Consider the following 23,092-nt stretch of genomic DNA (forward strand, 5'->3'; position numbering starts at 1 on the left):
TAATGTAAACAAAGTTTTTATTAAGAGAAATTTTCATAGAAAGAGTTATTTAAAAGAGCTTTAGGGGGGAGGGGGGGATCATGTCCATTGATTTGTACATTCTTCAAAGTCATAGTCTCGGACACAAGACAAATTTTTTCAAAGCACAGAAATGTATACAAATGGATTCAAATAAATAAATTAGGTTGACAAGCTTCTGCCTGTTATTACCTACAAGTCTAACTTTCAGTCACAGATTGTAACAGATATTTGTTAGTAAACAGACTGCAAACAGAAGCTCAATATCCTGTACAGTTTTCAAGAACCAAATCATGAAGTTTTGCTTAAATCTTCAAACTATGAACAAAACAACGCCAGGGAGCAGCTCCTCTTTTGCCAGCTAAGTGCTGACGTTACAAAGGGACATGGCTGAAGAGATAGGACACAGACTCGCCGTTGTGGGTCCTGCGGATGGCCTCAGCAAGGATCATGGAAATGTCGATGACCTGTGTATTTCAGTAACATGTTAAAGAACGATATGATCACAAATACATTAAAAAAGGTTTTACAGATAATTGTTTTTTTTTTAGGGTACAATTTAAACTTAATGTGCATGTGATTTTATTTTCTTGTAAACATCCATGTTTTACGATCAAATGGAAATTTGTCTGATGGTTGTCAAAAACCGCCAAAAGCAACACAAAGTCTGTGCTAATATTACCTTATTTGTTTATTGTGAAAATCTTTTAAATAATTAAAAAGACACAATAGACATTAAGACAATATATATTGATATGTTTTGTTCAAGGAAGTTAATGCAATAGTTAGTTAATAATTAATAAATACTTTAAATATTTTGCATTTAGATTTGTTGACATGAAATAATTAAATTCATAGTTCAAGTTATGGTAGTTATGGTAGTTTTCTAATTTACTGTAATAAAATGTGATATAATAAGAAGAAGAATGATTGAGGATTGTTTTGCTCAAAGTTCTACAAACTATAACCCATAATGACAGTGTGAGAGAAGTTTTTGTGAAATCTTTGCAAGCTTGTACAGAAGTGTACACATGTAGAAAAGTATCCCAGACTTTACAGTCAAATTTAAGCTCAGGTACATCCTGTTTTCACTGATCACCCTTGAGATGTTTCTTGATAGGATGCAACTTGTAAATTTAGTTGATTGGAAATGATCAATAAAGGAAAATGGCCAATCTCGGTCCTAGAGGGTCGGTGTCCCTGCAGAGTTTAGCTCCAACTCTCCTCAACACATTTGCCAGGCAGTTTCAAGTATACCTAGGAAGACCTTGATTAGCTTGTTCATGTCTGTTTGATTAGTCTTGGAACTAAACTCTGCTGGACACAGGATCTCTAGAAACAAGTTTGATGACCAGTGCATTAAGAGTATGTCAAGCCATAAAGTTAAAGGAATTGTCTTGCCAAACCAAGAACCTAATAGTCACTTAGTGAAGATCATCGCTTGAATCGTTAACATCGTGGTGTTCATAGTGCTTGAGAATGAGTTGTATAGACTAGACTAGTCAGGATCGAGGAAAAGAATTCATTTTGGAATATGGCTGTAGCCTAATAAAATAAGCAAATGTGAACCGATGCATGCACTTCTATTTAAAACAACAATAATGCACTATACTTAAAAAGCAACACTGAAATTACATTGGTTTGTGATACAAAAATGACAGTGGAGCATTAATTAAATCCAATTAAATCTCTGAATGTCCTCAACCACCACCATATGCTAATAATAATAATAAAGATTGTATAAATGCATCATCCATTACTACTTTGAATAACATAAATATGACAAAAAAAATTTTAAACTAAGATGCCTTCCTAAAACACCAATTCCAAAATCTGGGTTGTATATATTGAACAAGTAGCACATCTTGGAATCGCAAGCTGATCAAAAGGAAGTCAATAAGGCAAACGCATAATTTTGTTTCAGTATTTTAAATGTACACTGTGAAAAATATCTGTAAATTAGCAGCTTTCTGTATTTTGCGATTCAAGATTTTATTGTTCCGCATTTATTTCTGCTTTCAATTTGCATTATGGGACCTTGAGCTTTCTCCCATCAACTTTTAATAGGGCTGGATGATATGGCAAAAATGCAATATCAATAATTATTTTTCATATTGACAACATACATTTTGATACAAGTTGTTAATACTCAATCATTTGTTACATACATGTGGACATTTGTACCTTTAGGGTTCTTTTTCCCTTCTAGCTTTAAGTTACTATGAGGTCCACATTTTAGATATTAATATGCACCTTAAAAAAACAGGTAGAAACAAAAATTTACCTTTCGAAAAGGTATCGCCACCAGTGAGATTTTGTAAATTTTTTCTGAAAGTGTATAGACAGACTGTACTACATCATGCACAGCAAACAAAAAATAGAGAATGATTTTATACTTTTATATATTGTACCAACACATTTACTGTAATAGTGGACAAATAATATTTGAAATCAGTACTGCAGATATCCTGTCTTAGCCAAAGCATCTCATTATTTCATGGTGCATCAGGACCACTCATTTACACTCAGCAGTGTGTTTCAGAGATGCACTGATCATTTCAGCTGCTTTGAAAAATTTCTTTCACTGTCAGAGAAATGCTGCAGGACAGGTTGTTTCAGACATTTGTCTACAGATGCCTTGTTTACTGGGGGAACAGGGTATTTTTACAGCTTAACAAATACAGGCAGCAGCACAAGTTTTGTCGTCAGCCCAAACATAAACATTGACTGGTTTTCAAAACAAAGCCGCATGAATATTTGCCAGTCTGTTCACTTTTTTGCATAGTGTGCACATATGAGAAAATTAAATCTTATTTAAAGCATGTGACACAAACACGCACATCAATCCAATCACTTTGTTATCATGCATTCAAACCTGATGGTCGGTGATCAATCTCATAATTGTATTCCAACTGAAACTCAAAAAGTGTCCATGTAAATGAAGCTATTTATTTAAGATTATTTCATCCAAAACAGCGGATTAATTATCATAACCTAAGAGATTTGTGAAGAGAACACGTGACTAAAGCTGTAACATCCTAGCTTCAATCCACCTGTACATTTGTTTAAAGTGGTTTAAGTTAAAGGTGGGTTTTCTGTAAATCTGTAATACTTATAATTCATTAGCCACTGTAGAAAAGAAGATAAAGTGTTGTACATTGTAAAATTCTTAATTTACTACTGTTTATAAATAAGGTTATACAATAAAATAATATGGTAAAAATACCAGTTTGCAGTCTCAACCAAAGCAAGCTGCAAATTCATCTATATTGCATATTCACGTATATTGAATACAGTATTATTAAATGAAACTTGGATGGAATGGAACTTTTTTTTTTTTTTAAATAATAAAACTTGCTAATTCAATTTAGGTTAAATGAAACCATAACATGACAAACCTGGATTTTGGGACAATGTTTCATCTTCTCCTCTTGAGGAATTGTATTGGTCACAACTACAGCTTCAAAGCAAGCGTTGTTTATGCGTGAAATAGCTGGTCCAGAGAAGATGCCATGAGTAAGAATGGCATACACTTTGGTTGCTCCAGCTGATATTAACCTAAAACACACATACACACAAAACATTGTAAGAAACACCCATCAATTAGCACTTAAAAATCACAAACACATGAATGTTGCAGTCACTAGATTTGTCATTATATTGTATTTTATATAGGCATGGGGTGGTATAGGTTTCTGACAGTATGATAACCATGAATAAAAATAAAACAAATCACGATATTGTGCTTACTGCTCTAAAATATGTTCTTTTAAATGCCCGGGTAAAAACAACTTGGTTCCCATTGAACACAATATTCATTCATTCATTCATTCATTTTCTTTTCGGGTTAGCCCCTTTATTAATCTGGGGTCACCACAGCGGAATGAACCGCCAACTTATTTACCACGTTTTTATGCAGCGGATTCCCTTCCAGCTGCAACCCATCACTGGGAAACATCCACACACACACATTCACACTCATGCACTACGGACAATTTAGCCTAACCAATTCACCTGTACCACATGTCTTTGAACTATGGGTGAAACCGGAGCACCTGGAGGAAACCCATGCGAACGCAGGGAGAACATGCAAACTCCACACAGAAACGCCAACTGACCCAGCCGAGGCTCGAACCAGCGACCTTCTTGGTGTAAGGCGGCAGCACTTCTTACAGTGCCACTACGCCGCCTTCTGAACACAATATATTTTATTTAAAAAAAAAACATTTCAAATATTTTGGAACAGTAAACATGTCAGGGTAAATAATTAATATAAGAGCCCCTATTATGGGTTTTTGAGAATGACCTTCCATGTAGTGTGTAACACAACAATATGTGAAGTGAAATATCCAAAAGTGGATAAATCTGAAAGTGCGCCGTGTTTAAAACTATTGATTAATTTATAAAAGAGTCGACTCATAGTGCTTCAAATGAATCGTCTTGATAACGAGTCTTTAGCCGTTTTGGCATGACGTCAATACGAAACTTAAGCCCCGCCCAATTGTTGAGCGCGCAAACCTGGGAAAATTGAAACCTGCGGCCCTGACCACAAACACAGTAGCAAAGAAAAACAGGAAGACAAGTCACGAAGATGCTGTGCTCAGCTAGATCTTATTGGAAGTGTGAGGGAAAGTTAGTGTTATTAGTGTTATGAAACTGTGAAGAGTCAGTGGTTGAGGTTTATTTTTGCAAAAAATACCTCAGCATTATCGACCCAGCCTTATACTGTTCAAGTGCTTCTGGAATCTACACGCTTACAACGGGGGATTCGTCGGCCGTTTGTTAAAGGAACGTTCAGAAAAGACTATTGATGTAAGGGACTTGTCCGTAGGGATGGCTGACGTGAAACTGACGTTTCGACACAGTATCGAGATCCCGAAGAGCAAGTGTTTTCGAAACACTGCACCGAAGCATGATCCGAAAAACCCAGGTCACCCAGGTTTTGAAACACCTGGTCATGTGACTAAAGTGATTCAAAGCATCCATCAGTTCAGAAGCATTTCGACACCTGGTGAATCTGCGTTTTACTGACAGGGTCAGAAAATCTTCTGTCTCATATAGCCTAGTGGACCGTGCGTGTGCATGATGTTACTGTGCTTCAAATTACTTTTGGGTTCGAATCCCGACGTGTACAAATACTCCGAATTCATGATTTTATATATTTTAATAATGTTACTGTTTTATGGTGTAGTCTAGATAGGATACAGCTGATACACCATCAATTTAGCATCATTTTTGTAACAATGTAAAACAATAATGAATATTTTACAGTACTGTGACGATTGGGTTTAGGCTTTGGTAGACGTTAATAAAATACAATGGGAAATTTATTGAATAACATAAATAATTCTTGATTACTTCTGGCCACAACCATGTCAGATCTAGCAACAACCCTGTTTTATGACCAAAACAAGACATATTTATTCACAAAGTGTTTATTCGGATGTCAGAGCAATGTTGAAACAAACAATACAAGAACAAAGTATTTCAGACTGATATTAAAGCATTTCAAAATAGCTGTATCAGCCTGGATTTGAACCCAGTATCCCCGCACGGTAGTAGGGACCCTAACAGCTCTACTAAATAAGTGCAATACATAAAAAAGACCACTAGGTGTCACTGTAGAGTGGGGTTTCGAAACGTTTCGAAGCTTCGACACATTCGCTTCGACTGTTTCAGTGTTTCATGAAGCCTCGCGTTGCCCACCACTACTTGTCAGAGCTCGACAGGAACTTTATCAGTACATGGATCAGTGGATCAAGGATCAGTTTCTTCCTCCTTTTCACAAGTGTAAGTAAGTGCATTACCACGGTTGCCTCCTTGTTTTCTCTAGCTTGCAAATTATGTTTAATTGTGTTTTGTTACTTGTAACCGCTTGTAGTGTATCTGGTTAACTCTTTATATTCTCATTTCGCATTTAATGCCACGTTGAAAGTGAGACGCGTGCCGCTTTGTTTACGGATTTAAATGCATTTGTGAGCTCGCGTTCCACTGCCGTTTGTCATTGCTATGGCCACCATCAGCTGTTCTTACACACGTGCAGTGGTCAAGTTTCAAAATAGTTTAGCTTTTGCCACTGTGTGGATTAATAATGAATGTGTTTCACTGTTTTTACTTATGGTTAAGAATAGAGCGATATGCTGTTGTTTAACTGCATTGGGCTCACACACATACCTGCCAACATTTGTCACTGAAAATCGGGGAGACCCGGGGGGGGGGGGGGGGGGGGGGGGGGGGGGGGGGGTTAGGTTAGGGGGTGAGATGTCTGAATAACACTGTTAAGAACCATGTACTGTGGTGTTAGTAACTACAATGAAGCGTGTTTCGGGCAGCCGCTGCAATCGGATCTGGGTTTCACAGAGCATACCAAAATGCTGAGAAAAGGGAGGGGGGTTGAAATTACGGGATACATAACGAGTTTTCCAGGATACATAACAAAATGGGTGGGTGGCTGGAGATGGGTCTGAAATATGGGAGACTCCCGGGAAAAACAGGAGTGTTGGCAGGTATGCTCACACATACGCTGTGCACTCTGACTACTTCAATATTGTTGATAAGCCGTGCTGGGCATTTCACTCTGTCTCGCGCTTAACGCTGTCGACCAATCGCAACAGGCTGTCATCGGTCCAATCAGCACAGATTAGCTTCGCGCTAAGGAGTGGTTTGGGAACAAATAAGTCGCTGAACAATTCATATGGGAGTCGGTAGGATAATTAGGTAAAAATAAATGCTTATTATAAGACAATGAAAGTGTTTTTTGACCTTGCATGCATATCAGCCTGTTGTTGGAGACCCTAAAAACCGAAATATGACCCTTTTTAATGTATAATAGGGGCTCTTTAATATAAATCATTGACTTCTGCTGTCTTCGTTAGTTTCTATATAAACTTGGAAGATATGCAGTCTTGGATGTTGGCACATAAGACATTTGTTTCTCAAATGTTTCATGGTCTTAAAAAAAAAATCGAATTCCATAAAACCAGTATAACAAAAATAGGTTGCGGTTATAAAACCTTGTCTTTTCCAAACTGTGGTAAACCTTAAAACCTTGGTTATAGTCCCATGCCTAATTTTATAACTGGGAAATATTGGAACAGAATAAATTAAAATGATATTTATGCATGTTTTAATTTCTCTCAAATCACATTAAAGCATTATTGCAGACAAGTGAACAGTAAGTGATAAACAAACAGGCAAATACAGAGATGAAAATAATGCTTAATATTGTTCAGGAGGTATTGTATTGTGTTATTAATGTTAATGACTGCTATCACTTTAAGACACACCTTATTCAATATTTAAGGGGAAATTTTTTTTTTTTTTACATATTTATCTAATACAGATCCCTCTCAAAAATTAGCATATTGTGATAAAGTTCATTATTTTCTGTAATGTACTGATAAACATTAGACTTTCATATATTTTAGATTCATTACACACAACTGAAGTAGTTCAAGCCTTTTATTGTTTTAATATGGATGATTTTGGCATACAGCTCATGAAAACCCAAAATTCCTATCTCAAAAAATTAGCATATTTCATCCAACCAATGAAAGAAAAGCGTTTAATACAAAAAAGTCAAACTTCAAATAATTAATTATGTTCAGTTATGCACTCAATACTTGGTCGGGAATCCTTTTGCAGAAATGACTGCTTCAATGCGGCGTAGCATGGAGGCAATCAGCCTGTGGCACTGCTGAGGTGTTATGGAGGCCCAGGATGCTTCAATAGCGGTCTTAAGCTCATTCAGAGTGTTGGGTCTTGCGTCTCTCAACTTTCTCTTCACAATATCCCAGATTCTCTATGGGGTTCAGGTCAGGAGAGTTAGCAGGCCAAATGAGCACAGTAATACCATGGTTAGTAAACCATTTACCAGTGGTTTTGGCACTGTGAGCAGGTGCCAGGTCATGCTGAAAAATGAAATTTTCATCTCCATAAAGCTTTTCAGCAGATGGAAGCATGAAGTGATCCAAAATCTCCTAATAGCTAGCTGCATTGACCCTGCCCTTGATAAAACACAGTGGACCAACACCAGCAGCTGACATGGCACCTCAGACCATCACTGACTGTGGGTACACATGCAAATGACATGCAAAATTTGCTTTCATCCAAAAAAAGTACTTTGGACCACTGAGCAACAGTCCAGTGCTGCTTTTCTGTAGCCCAGGTCAGGTGCTTCTGCCGCTGTTTCTGGTTCAAAAGTGGCTTGACCTGGGGAATGCGGCATCTGTAGCCCATTTCCTGCACACGCCTGTACACGGTGGCTCTGGATGTTTCTACCTCAATCTCAGTCCACTGCTTCCGCAGGTCCCCCAAGGTCTGGAATCGGTCCTTCTCCACAATCTTCCTCAGGGTCCGGTCACCTCGTTGTGCAGTATTTTCTGCCACACCTTTTCCTTCCCACAGACTTCTCACTCAGGTGCCTCTATACAGCACTCTGGGAACAGCCTATTCGTTCAGAAATTTCTTTCTGTATCTTACCCTCTTGCTTGAGGATGTCAATGATGGCCTTCTGGACAGCAGTCAGGTCGGCAGTCTTACCCATGATTGCAGTTTTGAGTAATAAACCAGGCTGGGAGTTTTTAAAAGCCTCAGGAATCTTTTGCAGGTGTTTAGATTTAATTAGTTGATTCAGATGATTAAGTTAATAGCTTGTTTAGAGAACCTTTTCATGATACACTAATTTTTTGAGATAGGAATTTTGGGTTTTCATGAGCTGTATTACAAAATCATCAATATTAAAACAATAAAAGGCTTGAAGTACTTCAGTTGTGTGTAATGAATCTAAAATATATGAAAGTCTAATGTTTATCATTACATTACAGAAAATATTGAACTTTATCACAATATGCTAATTTTTTTAGAAGGACCTGTACATTTAAGCACTTATGTGAAAAATTTATAAATTTATCTTTATAAAAAAGTTATTACTGATTATTGAATGAATCAAATGGCTTCAACCAGCACAAGTTAGTGGTAGGTGTGGTCACATGGGTTTGAGGTGCGAGTGACCTCACTTTCAGAGTAACTGCAGCAGTTACGGATACTGAGTAAAAGTTAGGCCCAATCCCAATTCTACCCCTTAGCCCTTCCCCTTACCCCTCGTTTTGCGCGCTCGTGTTGTTTTCGTGTGTTTACATAGGTGAATATGACCACCTTGTAAATGCACAGTATTATGATCTTATTGCCACATTAGATCGTTATGATAACATGATATTTGCCTTCAGTGATTTCCTGAAGATAAATACCAAAAAAATGACACAACTGAAATAACTACAGCAGTCACGATCGTCTGATCTCATATGAAGCAAGAGATCACGATGACATATGGTGACAAGTCCAGGTGCTGTAGTGCTGTCCCAATTCTTAGGGGTAAATTTTGAAGCCCTTCCCCTTCACACTCATTTAAGGGCCAAGGGGAAGGAAAAGGGGTAAAAAAATATATAGAATTAGGATTGGGCCTTAATATTGTATAGTTTCAAATATTTCAGTATTGATGCATATTAAAATAGTGATCATTTAGACAGCTAGCCAATAAAAAGAATTAAAACATTTAAAATGTGATTTTTTCCTCACATTACTTTGCCAATTAACAGAGGAGGGTACTAACGAATTGCATTGACTTAGCTAAATTTACTTGAGTAAATTTGTTGGGTAACGTGTACTTTGAGTAAATTTAGAAATGTGTACTTTTACTCGTGTAAATTCTGAGAAAAAAAACTTTACTCTTACTTCACTACATTTGGTGGCATTCCTCCAATACGGTCAAATAGTAATAAATAGGATTCATATGACTTCTTCGCAAATATTACGAGGTGCCACGTTGGAGAGGTTGTGTTGCGAGAGGTTGCTATAGAGATGCGTCTCCTGAGCCCGTGCGTGCCTGTTCTGGAATGAATGATGGCTGATGAGTTCATAGGATCAGATCACCGGCAGCTTCAAGCTCAGTCTCTGTGTACACTACAAGAATGAACTGATGATTTACATGAATTCCAGCTTTAACCTTAAAAACACGTTAACGGTAATTTGATAACTATTGGCACCTTTTCACTAATTGTAACACCGTCATGAGTTATTTTGTTAGATTAGCTCCGGATTTGACTCATCTAATGTGCATGCCCAAATATAATATATTGCATAGCATCCTATAGAAAATATTATATTAAAAGATAGACTTGTGAGGGGTGTATTCATTCATGCTGAGCACTGTATACATAAAACATTATTGCATTTTATTTTATTCCTAAGATTGCATGTTCTTAAAATATGTAAGAATAAAGAGAGTAGTAACTAGTTACTTCAGTATTTTCTCTTACTTGCATAACTTTTATGAGTGTACTTTTACTTGAGTAAAGATTATTAGATTGGATTTAGTTTTTTTATTCATGTTTATAAATTTGTATCAGTGATGCGGTTTAAATAAATTCATCTATTTATACAAATAACGTGGTATTTGTAGTAGTTTCTAACTTATCTGCAGCATGGCAAATTGTACCGCAGGTGTCTGCCATATCATCAACCAATATGGCCACGCGATCTTTCACATCTCCAACCAGAACCATGCGGTCCACCTCATTTGCCTTTTTCCTTTCTTTGTGGATAAGGGCAAAGTCGACATTCAGCCTGTCTGCAATGGAGGTAACCCTATCAATGGGAAAATAAAAAACACAAGAGGTCAGCATAACCTAAAGCTTAGCTAAGCAGGCAGATGATGAGAAGGCGTCCCTGACCTCTTGGCTCCTCCAGCATCGGGAGACACAATTGTGCAGTTCTTCCATTCTGGTATATTTTCCTTAATCCATTTCAAAACCGCAGGCTCTGCATATAAATTGTCCACTGGAATGTCAAAAAAACCCTAAAAAGGAGGAGAGATGTATGTTTTTAAATCTTTGTGCATGGGCCCCACACCTTTTGTGTATTTTGATGAATTTTAGTCATGTGTGATTACTGGATAAGGACACGATGGAAGAAATTTTACAAAGATCATTTTCTCCACTATTCTAAGTTTGATCGTGGAATATAGGGCAAGACTATTAAACAATTTCTATTTATTGAAATAAATGTAAAATAAAATCAAACAAATGGAGATTTAGTAGTGGCAAAAATGTTTCAAGAAAACAGCCTTCTATTCAGGCATACTGACATTATGATTAATTGGATTTTGTGAGCATGTCACGTAGTGCTTGGATAGTATAAAACTTTCATGGGCTCTGTGTTTCAATTGTTTGCATTGTGACAACAAAAAGAATACATGTTTATTTAGGAATGCAAAGGAGAAGGTATAGGGAATCAAATACAGGGGAGAGCAATCAGGTTATTTTTATTATTTGGTTTTTAATAAAAAAACTGTATACAATTTTAACAGTATATAAACAAAAGTAAGCTAGTACCGCTTCCTCACCCAACTGCAAAACATAAAAAAACCTAGATTGATGTTCAAATTGTAATTTCAGTTTAATACATGTATTTTTGAATATGTAACTCCTTTTCACGAGTTTAAAACCCACCTGTATTTGAGATGCATGCAGATCCATCGTTATAATGTGGTCGGCACCAGAGACTGATAGCATATTTGCCACCAACTTAGCAGAAATCGGTGCGCGACTCTGCAAAAAATACAAAAATACAAAAAAAGTTATGTAAATATGATATACACAAACTACTTTACAACATACATTGCATCCATACACAGAATAGTACCTAGAATAGCAAAATCGAGTAAAGGAGGTCGAGCCTTCTCATTTATGGCTGGAATAGCCTTCCTGATAACGTCCGAGGCTCAGACACACTCTCCCAATTCAAAACTAGATTAAAGACCTATCTTTTTAGTAGAGCATACACTCAGTGCATCACTTAGCGGTATGATACATGAATGTGCTCCACACAGGTTTTTGCATCTCGTTTATATAAACTATGAATAGCAGCTACGCTAATTATTCTCTATTTCCACCTGGGGATACTCATCCCTAGGCCCTCAGACTATGCGGCGCCACTAATTCGATCCAAGACCAGCGACGAGATGATCCCAAGGTTTCCATATCCTGGACCAGGCCGTATCCTGAGCAGCTGCTGTGGTGGTCATGGAGGAGTGGAGAGCATGAGACTGATTCCTGTGATGCTCCAGGGACATACGAGTCGTCGCTGAGGTCCAGCTTATAGCCTCCTGCGTCTAGACTGCAGCTCTGCACAAGAAGTTTGGCCAGAGGAGAAATGGTCGTGCCCAACTAAGTCTGGTTTCTCTCAAGGTTTTTCAATTTTTCACTTTCGCCAATTGGTGAAATTTTTTCCTCATCGCTGTCGCCACTGGCTTCAATGGTTCGGGATCTGTAGAGCTGCGCATCGATGGATTACTCTTCAGTGTATGGACTCTCAGTAGTGTTTATTAAACCACACTGAACTGAACTTATACATTGAAAACTGAACTACACTGTTTCAATTTACTATAATCTATGTGAAGCTGATTTGACACAATCTACATTGTAAAAGTGCTATACAAATAAAGGTGAATTGAATTGAATTGAATATGTACTCCCTTAACTTTCACTTATTTGACAGAAGTGTGCCCAAATATATTACCTACATTCACTGAAAAATTTATAAAATTATTTATTTTCAAAATGGGGTGTACTCATTTATGCTGAGCACTGTATACATATACACTCTCACTGTTGATTTGTACTGTATTCTACATACAGTACCAATCAAACATTCAAACAATCAAACTGTAATCAGAGTTTGTCACCAGAATGGAGCAGAATTAAAGCATTTTCCAACCAGGTTTACCATTTCCCGCTCCTCTCTTACTCTGTATTCCAAACTAACCTGCTTCCTGCTCCACAGAAAATAAGGATTTACTTGATGTAACTGTTATATCACAAATCTGTCATATCATTGGTAGAAGACATACTAATAATAGAATAGAATTATTATTTTGAAGATTATGTATTTCTTGAGAATCTGATTTTACCTGAGCGCATTTGAGCTTTCTTTTTCTCAATCTCATTCACAGCCAGATGAGGGACTGTTTTTGAATAACTGGCAGATAATTGACACTGCCACAGTTTAGTGTAGTCTGCACCAAGCTTTCATAGAAATATCTGCTTTATATTTCAGGATCACATTTGTTTGTTTCATTTATAAGGACTATTAGTAACTGTAATTCCTCAAATGAAAAAAATAAATGGTTGATTGGTTTGTCAGTTCTACACTTAATCTGTTACGAGTGACACAAGACTTAAAATTGTCAAAAAAAGTCTCTACTCCAAACTCTGGCCAAAATTACAGTACTTCACTCCCACTCCACTCACATACTGCCCCAATATCCCCAATATATATGTGGTCCTGACTTTCTGTGGTCGTTAAAAATCCTAGGATGTCCTTTGCCATCCTGGCCAAATTTGAGTCCATCAGGGCCTCCTAACATTCCCATATCATAATTGGCTTTTCCTCTCCACCAATCAACTGGTGTGTGGTGTGCAGTCTGGTGCAATATGGCTGCCATCGCGTCATCCAGGAGGATGCTGCACACTGGTGGTGGATAAGGAGATTCCCCCAAAATGTATTAAGCGCTTTGAGTGTTCAGAAAAGCGCTATATAAAATGTAAGGAATTATTATATCAACTGATATGTTGATATGTTGTGTATTGCCCTCAAAATGCTATATCAGTTGGGCTACAGACATCAGCACACATTTCCTAAATAATAAATTAAGGGTTAGATAATAAACATAGTCTCACCTTATCCTTCTTATCTTGTCGGGCATAAGGAAAGCATGGGATGACTGCAGTGACTCTAGTGGCAGATGCTATTTTGCAGGCATTGATCATAATCAGTAGTTCCATAAGATTATCATTAATTTCACCACAGCCACTTTGGACAATGTACACATCCTCTCCACGAACACTCTCTCCAATCTCCACACTGCAGAAGACAGAACAAGACATTAGTAACATGTTAAAAAATCTCAGCTGTTTACACAAGTTTAAATGCAACATTTAATTGATAATTCACAAAATAATATTAAATTGTTCTACAACAAATAAAACGCAAGCTCACTGAAGCTAGCTCAGCTCACTGAAAGAGCCATGACTTTTTCTATTGTAAAAGGCTTATCTATACTTCTGCATCTAATGCACGCATATAGACCGGCACAGCCTCCGCCAACGTGCACCTTAAAAAAAGTCGCAATGACACATAGCGCAAGCTCTGAGATGGGTTGGCTTGGTAGCAGTGATGAGTGTGAGTGGTGCTCAGAGCTGCGAACCCAATGGAGCCAAGTGTATCTGTCTGCGGACTGCAAAACGGATGTCACATGAAGGGGTAAAACTTGCAGTAAGTTAGAGAGGCATAACTTGCAGTTATCGAGATCCAATTGAATCATGCAAGATGTCACAAAGAGATGTTGTTGGCAAGACGGTGGAAATACTTACCAGAGAACATTTTCACCAAATGTTTTCATGAGTTTTCTCCAAATTTATCCACAACGAATTCATTTGATATATTATTATATTCATTTATTTAGCAACTCCACTTGCTGACTTAATCCGTTTTGTCATGGCAGTTAACCTACTTGACAACGTGCTCTGTGGTTGCAAATAACAGTGCAATGACGAACGCATCAATTATTAGACGTTAATAACTGTGATGGTTGGGTTAGGGGATGGGGAAGGTGTAGACGTTAATAACTGTGATGGTTGAGTTTAGGATTGTGGTAGGTATAGACATTAATAACTGTGATGGTTGGGTTAAGGGTTGGGGTAGGTGTAGACATCAATTACTGTGATGGTTGGGATTCGGGTTGGGGTAGGTGTAGACATTAATAACTGTGATTGTTGGGTTAAGGGTTGGGGTAGGTGTAGACATTAATTACCGTAATGGTTGGGTTTCGGGTTGGGGTAGGTGTAGACATTAATAACTGTGATGGCTGGGTTAAGGGTTGGGGAGGGTGTAGACATTAATAACTGTGATGGTTGGGTTTAGGGTTGGGTGAAAGTGTAGACGTTCAGAAAGTAAAGACATTCAGAAAAAACAAAACACCCATGAAGAAACTCAACACAAAGGAACATAAAAACCTGCTGCCAGCTAGTGTTTCGGAAGTGTTATTGCAGAGCAGCACAAACAGCGTCCAGAAGTATAAATGCATGGCTACGCACAAGGCATGCGCCGTGGGTCACACTGATCACTCAACGCAGAAGTATAAATCAGCCTTAAGGCAAAAAGTGGCCAGAAAAAAAGAGCTGCCAACCTAAACACCCAATCTTTCAAGAACCTGCTGAAGACCATTTCCGCAATAACTTAATCACCCAAAAGTGAAACTATGCGATTGCACTCTCTCCCACACACAAGAAAAAGAATTTACAGGCAGCAATTTTGACTTGCATTTTATGAATCACCAATGTCCATTAGAATATAATACATGGTAAATAATAAAAATAATAACAATAAAATGTAATAAACAAAAAAACATTAGTGTTGTTCTATAGAAACATGAAAGTAATGCTTGTGACTTGTGAAGCAAGCTTGAAACCTGTAACCAGTGACTTTCAGAGTATTTGTTTTTCCTACTACAGAAGTCAATGGTTCCAGGTTTTCAGTTCCTCCAAAATATTTTCTTTAGTGTTCAACTGAATATAGAAACTCAAAGCTTTGAAACCAATTGAGGATGAGTAAATAGTGAGTAAAGATGTCTTGGTGAACTATCCCTTTAAGCATAGATGTCATTAAAGGCTTAGTTCATTATAGGGCACATGGCAATGTTGATTACAACATTTACCAGTTACCAGACAATTATCTATACTATTAGTGGGGGAAAGACATGATAAACTTAAGATGCAGATGACTATGCTATGACTGGACAACAGTTCTGCATAGTTCGACACTGCAGTCAGTACACGTTGGAAATTGTTTTGAAAACATCCAATATATAGTACAAAAAAAAATCACAATCAAAGTAATTCACCCATATATAACTGAGACTAATCCTAAATTTCAAGATAAATGCCAAAGATGGATATAAGCTGAATCACTGACTTGGGGAACAAAAGCCAGGTGTGGCAGCAGCAACACTTACCATACTCTAGACTAAAATGCATGGTGACACAGGCTACCTTAATCACAAGGACTTGTTGCATGCACAGACTGTGATTTGTGATGCATAAGGGTTTTAAAATAATTGCCGAGCTTGAAAAACATACTTGAAAAATGCTCAAATTAATCTGTTGTGGTAATTATATAGTTGCGGTATTACAAAGGCTATAATAACATAAGCAAATTAATCAATGCACTGTTTTCTACAACTAAACTATCATACACCTAAGTTTACTGTAGTAAAAACTAAATTATACTACTTTATTTATTACGGATTATATATTTACAGATTATATATTCATTATTGTATAAAGTATGATGCAGCATTCATTAACAGAGTCTAAATAACATAAGATAAACAGCATTATACACTACTAGTTTGGTTCAAATACTCTATATAAATTATTATATTATGTGGTTGATGGTGTGCAGGCTGCTAGTCGGTTTTTAAGGTAAACTATTTAATTTGTTAATAGTGTGTTTGAAATGAAATCTATACTTGTGAAATAACAAATAAGACAAGCACATCATTAAGTTTCATTTAGATTTGAGCAATTACTAATGTGAATTGGTGGACTCTGGTATGGGACTATAATAGGTTTCAAGGTTTACCGCAGTTTGCAAAAGTAAATGTTTTAAAACCGGCAGAGTTTCTGTATACCGTTCCCAGGGTATATGTAAGGTTTGTTTTTTTGTTTGTTTGTTTGTTTACATGTTTTTCACAACTATTTTATTTAGTTTTTAGGGCAACAGTATCTCCAGCAGAAAAGGAACCTCTACATTAAAAGCTACTGGTCCAAAATACTTTAAATGTTTCTTCAAATAAAATATATTGTGTTCAATTGGGGTGGGGTTGGGGGAGTTGTTGCTTTTTTTTATCCAGAAATTTAAAAAAAACTTATTTTGGTAAATACAGTAATAATCACAATAGCGTGATACAGTGAAATGGTGATATTTTTGTCTAAGGTTATCATACTGTCAGAATCTTATACCAGCACATGCCTAGTGGACTCACATCACCTATTCACAGTGGTCAGAGAGTTGAATCTCAGACAGAGGGTCAGACAGTATTGCTGAAAAGAGACAATTTATCTCTGATCTTCTGAGACAGAGCTTCCCACACATAGACTTTACTTGGGCAGGCTGCCAAGGTATATTAAAGGCCGCCCAAGTATATTTGGTGGTGACACATGAATAACACTATTATTTTCATCCTTTTATACTTTTTTTTTTGTATCCGCCCAAGAAAGCCAAACATTCGCGATCGATCAACCAGTGGAAAATCTTCTCTCGCTCTGCACGTTTCCTATAGCCTACTGGTTCTGCGTGTGCAAGAAGCGTGAACACTCACGCAATCTCACGTGCTCTGCAGACCCACAGAAACGCGCCTTTAATTTATTGATAATATATGGGAAGTACCATGTACACAAACAAAAATGGTCAAATGATAAGCCGAATATTTATTTGTTTAAAATTGATCTTAAGCATTATATTAAAACCCTAAAAGTCATACACACAAAAAAGCTTTAAGGATGTATGCAATTTTGGAATGTTTTCTTATGCGAATTTTTTGTAATTTATATATCTTCTGTAATTTAATTTCAGTTTTTTTATTCTCTACAGATTTGTTCCTTTGATGTAAAAAAAAATTAAAAATACCTTTTCACAGCTGACTACGCACACGCATAGCCGCAAGAGAAACATTAAATGATTAATCATTTAATAAACGACTCAGATATACTCGGAGAGAACAAAATATATTGGCCTACTCTCCTTCTACTCATGTTTATCAAGGGTATACATATAGATAAACATAAAAATGTTATGCATAATAGCAATTAAAAAATAGACATTGCAGAATTCCTAAGCTCACTGGGTATGTTGGATATAATATTATATCGTGTAATTGTTGTTTTGCTGACTGTGTCCCTATTGTTGCTGGGGGGCGTTGCTATAGTATGTTACATTAATAGTGGATATTAGAAAAACAAACGTAAGATAAAATCCTAAGCCAACTTAATCAAATATATTAATCAAATATTTTGGCCTGTTTTTTGTGAGGTTTTTGGGCTGGAACCCATCAGCTCTCTCTACAGAAGGATCACGCTTGCAGTTGTCCCTCAGCCGCCATCGTAAAGATCATTGTACCTTGTTACAGTTTGGACACGAGAAAGGCTTGTTATGAGGAAAATTCGCCAATTTCTGACCTACAACTCCCACTAGCACGCGAGCAACAAAACGTAAATGTAACTTACAACAAAATTCCAGCAATAACTCACCACGTCTCTTGGTTGCTAAACTTTTTCGTGACCACTTTTCCTAATTCCAGTCCTAGACGGTCCGCAATTTTCTGAGATAGATCCTGATGGGAGCTACCGCTAAAAATCTTGATGTTAGGCATGCTCTTCTTCTTTTCTTCTTCTACTTCTTCTTCTGTTTTCACCAAATCCAAGTGCACAAGCGAAATGGAATGCCTGCTCGCTAACACGCACACACAAGACAGAATAGCGTAATGTTCAGATATTAAGTATCTGATGTTGATATCACTAATAAACTGTCATAGTTGATGCTCGACTTTACGCGCGTGACATCATCTGTCGACTTCTTCATTGACGTTTTACGCCGGTTTGCAAACCAGCTATAGAAGCATATACTGCCACCTACAATGATGGAGTGTGGAGTAAATTAATAATTCACCGCAAAATGATTTGAGTCATCATCATTTACTACTTCACCCCTTACTTGTTTCAGTCATATATGAGTTTGTTTTTTTCTGATTTACACAAACGAATAAATTTTGATGAATGCTGGAAACCTGTAACCTGTTCTGTGTTTGTTTTTCCTAAGTCAATGCTTACAAGTTTTCACTTACCTTTATCTTTCTCGCTTAATCCCTGATTCAAAGTTCGCTACAGCAGAATGAACCACCAATTACTCTGGGATATGTTTTATGTGGCGTTTGCCCTTCCACCCAGCAGACACACACATATGCATCTTTCACTCACACACACATTCATTCGCTGCGGTCAGTTTAGTTTACCCAATTCACCTATACTGCATCAGGCCTGTAGCCATAGTTGTGAAAAGTGTGGTTGTTTGTTTTCTCAAAAAGAAAAGTTGACCTTTTTGCAGTTATACGCCTCATTTTATATTGAATTATTAGTAATACTGCACTTTAGTGACATTTTAAGCACAACTTTAGCTGGATTGGTCATCATAATCACACTTTTTCATGTACCTAAAATATTTCCTAAAGATTTACAATAAAGAAATATGAAAAAAAAACTTATTTTTAAAATACAAATTTATTACATCAAATGTAATTTATTACATAAAAAAGAATCTGTTAAAATTAATTAATTCATTCATTTTCATTTTGGCTTAGTCCCTTAAATCTGGGGTCACCACAGCGGAATGAACGGCCAACGTTTCCAGCATATGTTTTACACAGATAATCTGTTAAAGTTTAAAATTAAAAACTGTGGCCTACTGTCATTCTTTAGGCAAATAACAAACTGGCCAGCACATTCAACTTTCAGAATTTGACCATTTGAATGCAAAAAAAAATCAACAATAATAATAATAATAATAATAATAATAATAATAATAATAATGTACAGCTTTATGAATTTCTTGCCTCTCGTAAAAAAGTATGTTTGAAAATTCAAGATAAAAACAGTAGCAAAATTTGCATTCAAATTCAATTTAATATTTGTCTCTGTTGGTGCTTCATTTTAGTGGTCATTTTTTTGTTTTAAGAGTAAGATCCAAGATTTAGAATAAAAGTTACTTGTAAAATGTTTTCTCTATTTAAAAACAATACAAATGACTTCACTTACATCAGAAATGACTTCACTTACATCAGATTGTATGTTTTCTTGCACAGCTGGATGTTGGACTCATGAAAAATGATTGTTTGCATTGTCCAAAACTGATTAGCTCAAGACACACCGAAGTGACAGCCAACAGAGGATTCTGTTTGGTATTAAAGCCTTTTTTTGATGGATTATTTTCACTATTTATGATGGCATAGCAGTAAAAATAGGACAAACAAGCTGATGTGGAGCAAATTGTGGGGATAACTGGAGTACCTGGAGGAAACCCACACGAACATGGGGAGAACATACAAACTCCACACAGAAATGCTTCCTGGCCCAGCTGGGACCCGAACCAGGATCATTTTGCTGTGAGCCACAATGCCAACCCAAGAAAAATCTCATAAAGGTTTAAAAAAACTTGAGGGTGAGTAAATTAAAAAGCAGTAAGTACATTTTCATATTTATGCGAACTATCCCATTAGGGGAAAGTTAAACAAAACCAAAGCAATAAAGCTACATAGCAATAGCCTCTGAATTCTGTTTTGCCAAATATTGTGTGAAATATGTCAATGGTTGTATCTTTGTTTAACAATTTCGTCCTATTTGCTAGTTTCTGCAAGTTGTATTCTCTCATTATCACATCCTACTATGTGTTCTGTTTTAGAATGATTACACTTATCCAGTCTCATGTTTTCTAGTATAGGCTAACGATGGATTAAGTGTGTCCAATTCTAAGACAAGAAAGCCTATGTTGTCCGTTTTCTTCTTAAATTCCTCACAACTGTTTTCTGAAGGTGTCTTTCTTGATTCTCACCACCCCTTTTCTTTGCGACATATTTTTTAATTACTCCCTTTATTTTTGATTTTGCCTATTCATTGGAAGACCTAACTCTAAATGGATATTTTAAACTGTTCTTGTTTGCGGTTGGCAGCTAAGTGACTCAGTGGTTAGCACTGTGGCCTCACAGCAAAAAATGTTGATGGTTTGAGCCCCAGCTGGGCCAGCTGGCATTTCTGTGTGAAGTTTGCATGTTCTCCCCCTGTTTGTGTGGGTTTCCTCTGGGTGTTCCGGTTTCCCCCACAGTCCAAAGACATGCGCTATAAGTGAATTGGGTTAACAAAATTGGCCATAGTGTGAGAATGTAAGAGTGGATGGGTGTTCCACAGTACTGGGTTGCAGCTGGAAGGGCATCCGCTTGGCATAAAACATATGCTCGAACAGTTGGTGGTTCATTCCACTGTGGTGACCCCTGATAAATAAGAGACTAAGCCGAAGCAAAATGAATGTTTGCAGTCTTTGTAATTTTTTATGTTGAAAAGTAATCGGTACACTTCAGATATACTGATCTTGTCAGCACTGAGAGTGAAAATATTTTGCATTGTAAACACTGATAAATAATTTGCTGGTCATTCCTGCAGCAGCAGTCTGAATGGCAATATAAAATACATACACAGAAGCAAATCCCTTTTCAAGCATGTCAACTTTAAAATTACACAAATTTTGTGTTCACGTAAGCATGTGATTGTCAGCATACTTGTAGTTCCCTGGATTGTAGAGAATAACAAGTGGAGAAGCTATATGATTCCATGGGCTTTGATAGGGAAGTATATGGTAATGGCTGAAACATTTTTCAGGCATTAAATTCTACCAGTAATGTGGTTATTCAAGATTGAGAGAATTAATAAAGGAGATGCAAGTGGGGATGTAAAAGAGAATGTTGACCATCTCTTAACACCCCTTTAACCACACAAAAAATCAATCAGAACAAAATCAAAATTCCATAAAAACAATTTGCTATGATTTTAACAAGCTGCAATTTAAACTGCAGCTATTAGAGGAAAGAAAGAAAGAAAGAAAGAAAGAAGAAGAAGGAAAGAAAGAAAGAAAGAAAGAAAGAAAGAAAGAAAGAAAGAAAGAAAGAAAGAAAGAAAGAAAGAAAGAAAGAAAAAAAGAAAGAAAGAAAGATTACTTAACCAGTACAACAAAATAGTTTGTTTATTATTGGAAGCTTTCTAACATTTTGATTAGCCAATATTGCAGAAAGAAAGGAGAAAAAGCTTAAACTTAATTATTCAAAGTCAGGGTTTCTCATAAGCAAGGTTAAGGCTTAGATTAGTTTAACACAAAATATTGGTATATATATTAGGTTCATTTGTTCACATATGGTTTATTTAAGATTAATTAAACACAAGCAATGCAACTGAATTTACATATTAGTGTGTTAACGTTAGATGATATTATAGCTACAGGTAATATTAAAATCAAGAGTGTAGATATAAACAGAGTTCGTCCAATAGGTGTCAGTGTTTCAATTTATATTATATTAGAAGTCGATTTCACTTTGATGTAATCACAGATTCTGATAGTAAATTACGAAATTATTTATTGTTAATTTATGATTTATTACACATTAGTTAATAACAAAGCACGGGTTCAGCTAAATAACGTTAGTAACAATGATAATAGAAAGACAAGCGATATAAAAAATAGAGAAGTGCTATAGCCTACATGTTTTTAATAGCCATACGAAGTTTTTTAATAAGTGAAAGAGGGGAAAAGTTTGGAAACTGAGTGACACTTTAAATAAACCATTATGGTGACGTAAACGCGGAGGCTGGGTTAGCTTTAAAGACATCAAAACGAAGGGGCGTGGCGAGCGCGCGGGATTATTATGGTCCAGTGCACATTGCAGAGTGCAAGAATGAAAGTGTGGAGAGAGGGTACCGCTATACTTAGGCTAGCCTACGAGAAATGGATCACGGGACTTTATTTTTGATATATTTTTGATAATTTTTACATCTACTGCTTTAAATTGCGTTTTGCTGCATTTTCAAAACGGATTTTGAGGTAATATTTGACGTACAGTCGGACCTTTAGATTATGTTTTACCTGCGGTAGGTGTCTATGAAATGGATGCTGTCTGTTACATGTTTGAGGGCATGGACAAATGAAATGGACATAATCTGAAACTCAAAGAATCCATTTGGCAGCATTTGACATTGGTGAGCTTTTCTGAGCCTTGCAGGCTGGCATTTACAATCATTATACATAAACTGTTTAGCAGCTGGGATTGTGTACTGGTCACATATTGCAAGTTCACTCATTTTAAACTTCATACATAGCTGTCAGTTCAGGACTGACCATTTTAAATCCCCACATATTTTCAACT

General features: G+C 36.6%; 1 protein-coding gene across 1 annotated transcript; it reads right to left on the minus strand.

Annotated features, from left to right (window-relative positions):
* On the minus strand, positions 1–18,709 carry LOC130240614 (ribose-phosphate pyrophosphokinase 1). The gene is made up of 7 exons (XM_056472215.1): positions 18,384–18,709; positions 13,755–13,938; positions 11,526–11,624; positions 10,749–10,873; positions 10,489–10,662; positions 3,417–3,576; positions 1–485 (listed from the first exon to the last, which is right to left on the minus strand). The coding sequence occupies exons 1-7, from the start codon at positions 18,503–18,505 to the stop codon at positions 393–395; spliced, it is 957 nt and encodes a 318-aa protein (XP_056328190.1). The 5' UTR covers positions 18,506–18,709; the 3' UTR covers positions 1–392.
* Positions 18,710–23,092: the final 4,383 nt, after the last annotated feature.

This window comes from Danio aesculapii, chromosome 14 (assembly GCF_903798145.1).
Source record: "Danio aesculapii chromosome 14, fDanAes4.1, whole genome shotgun sequence".
NCBI lineage: Eukaryota > Metazoa > Chordata > Actinopteri > Cypriniformes > Danionidae > Danio > Danio aesculapii.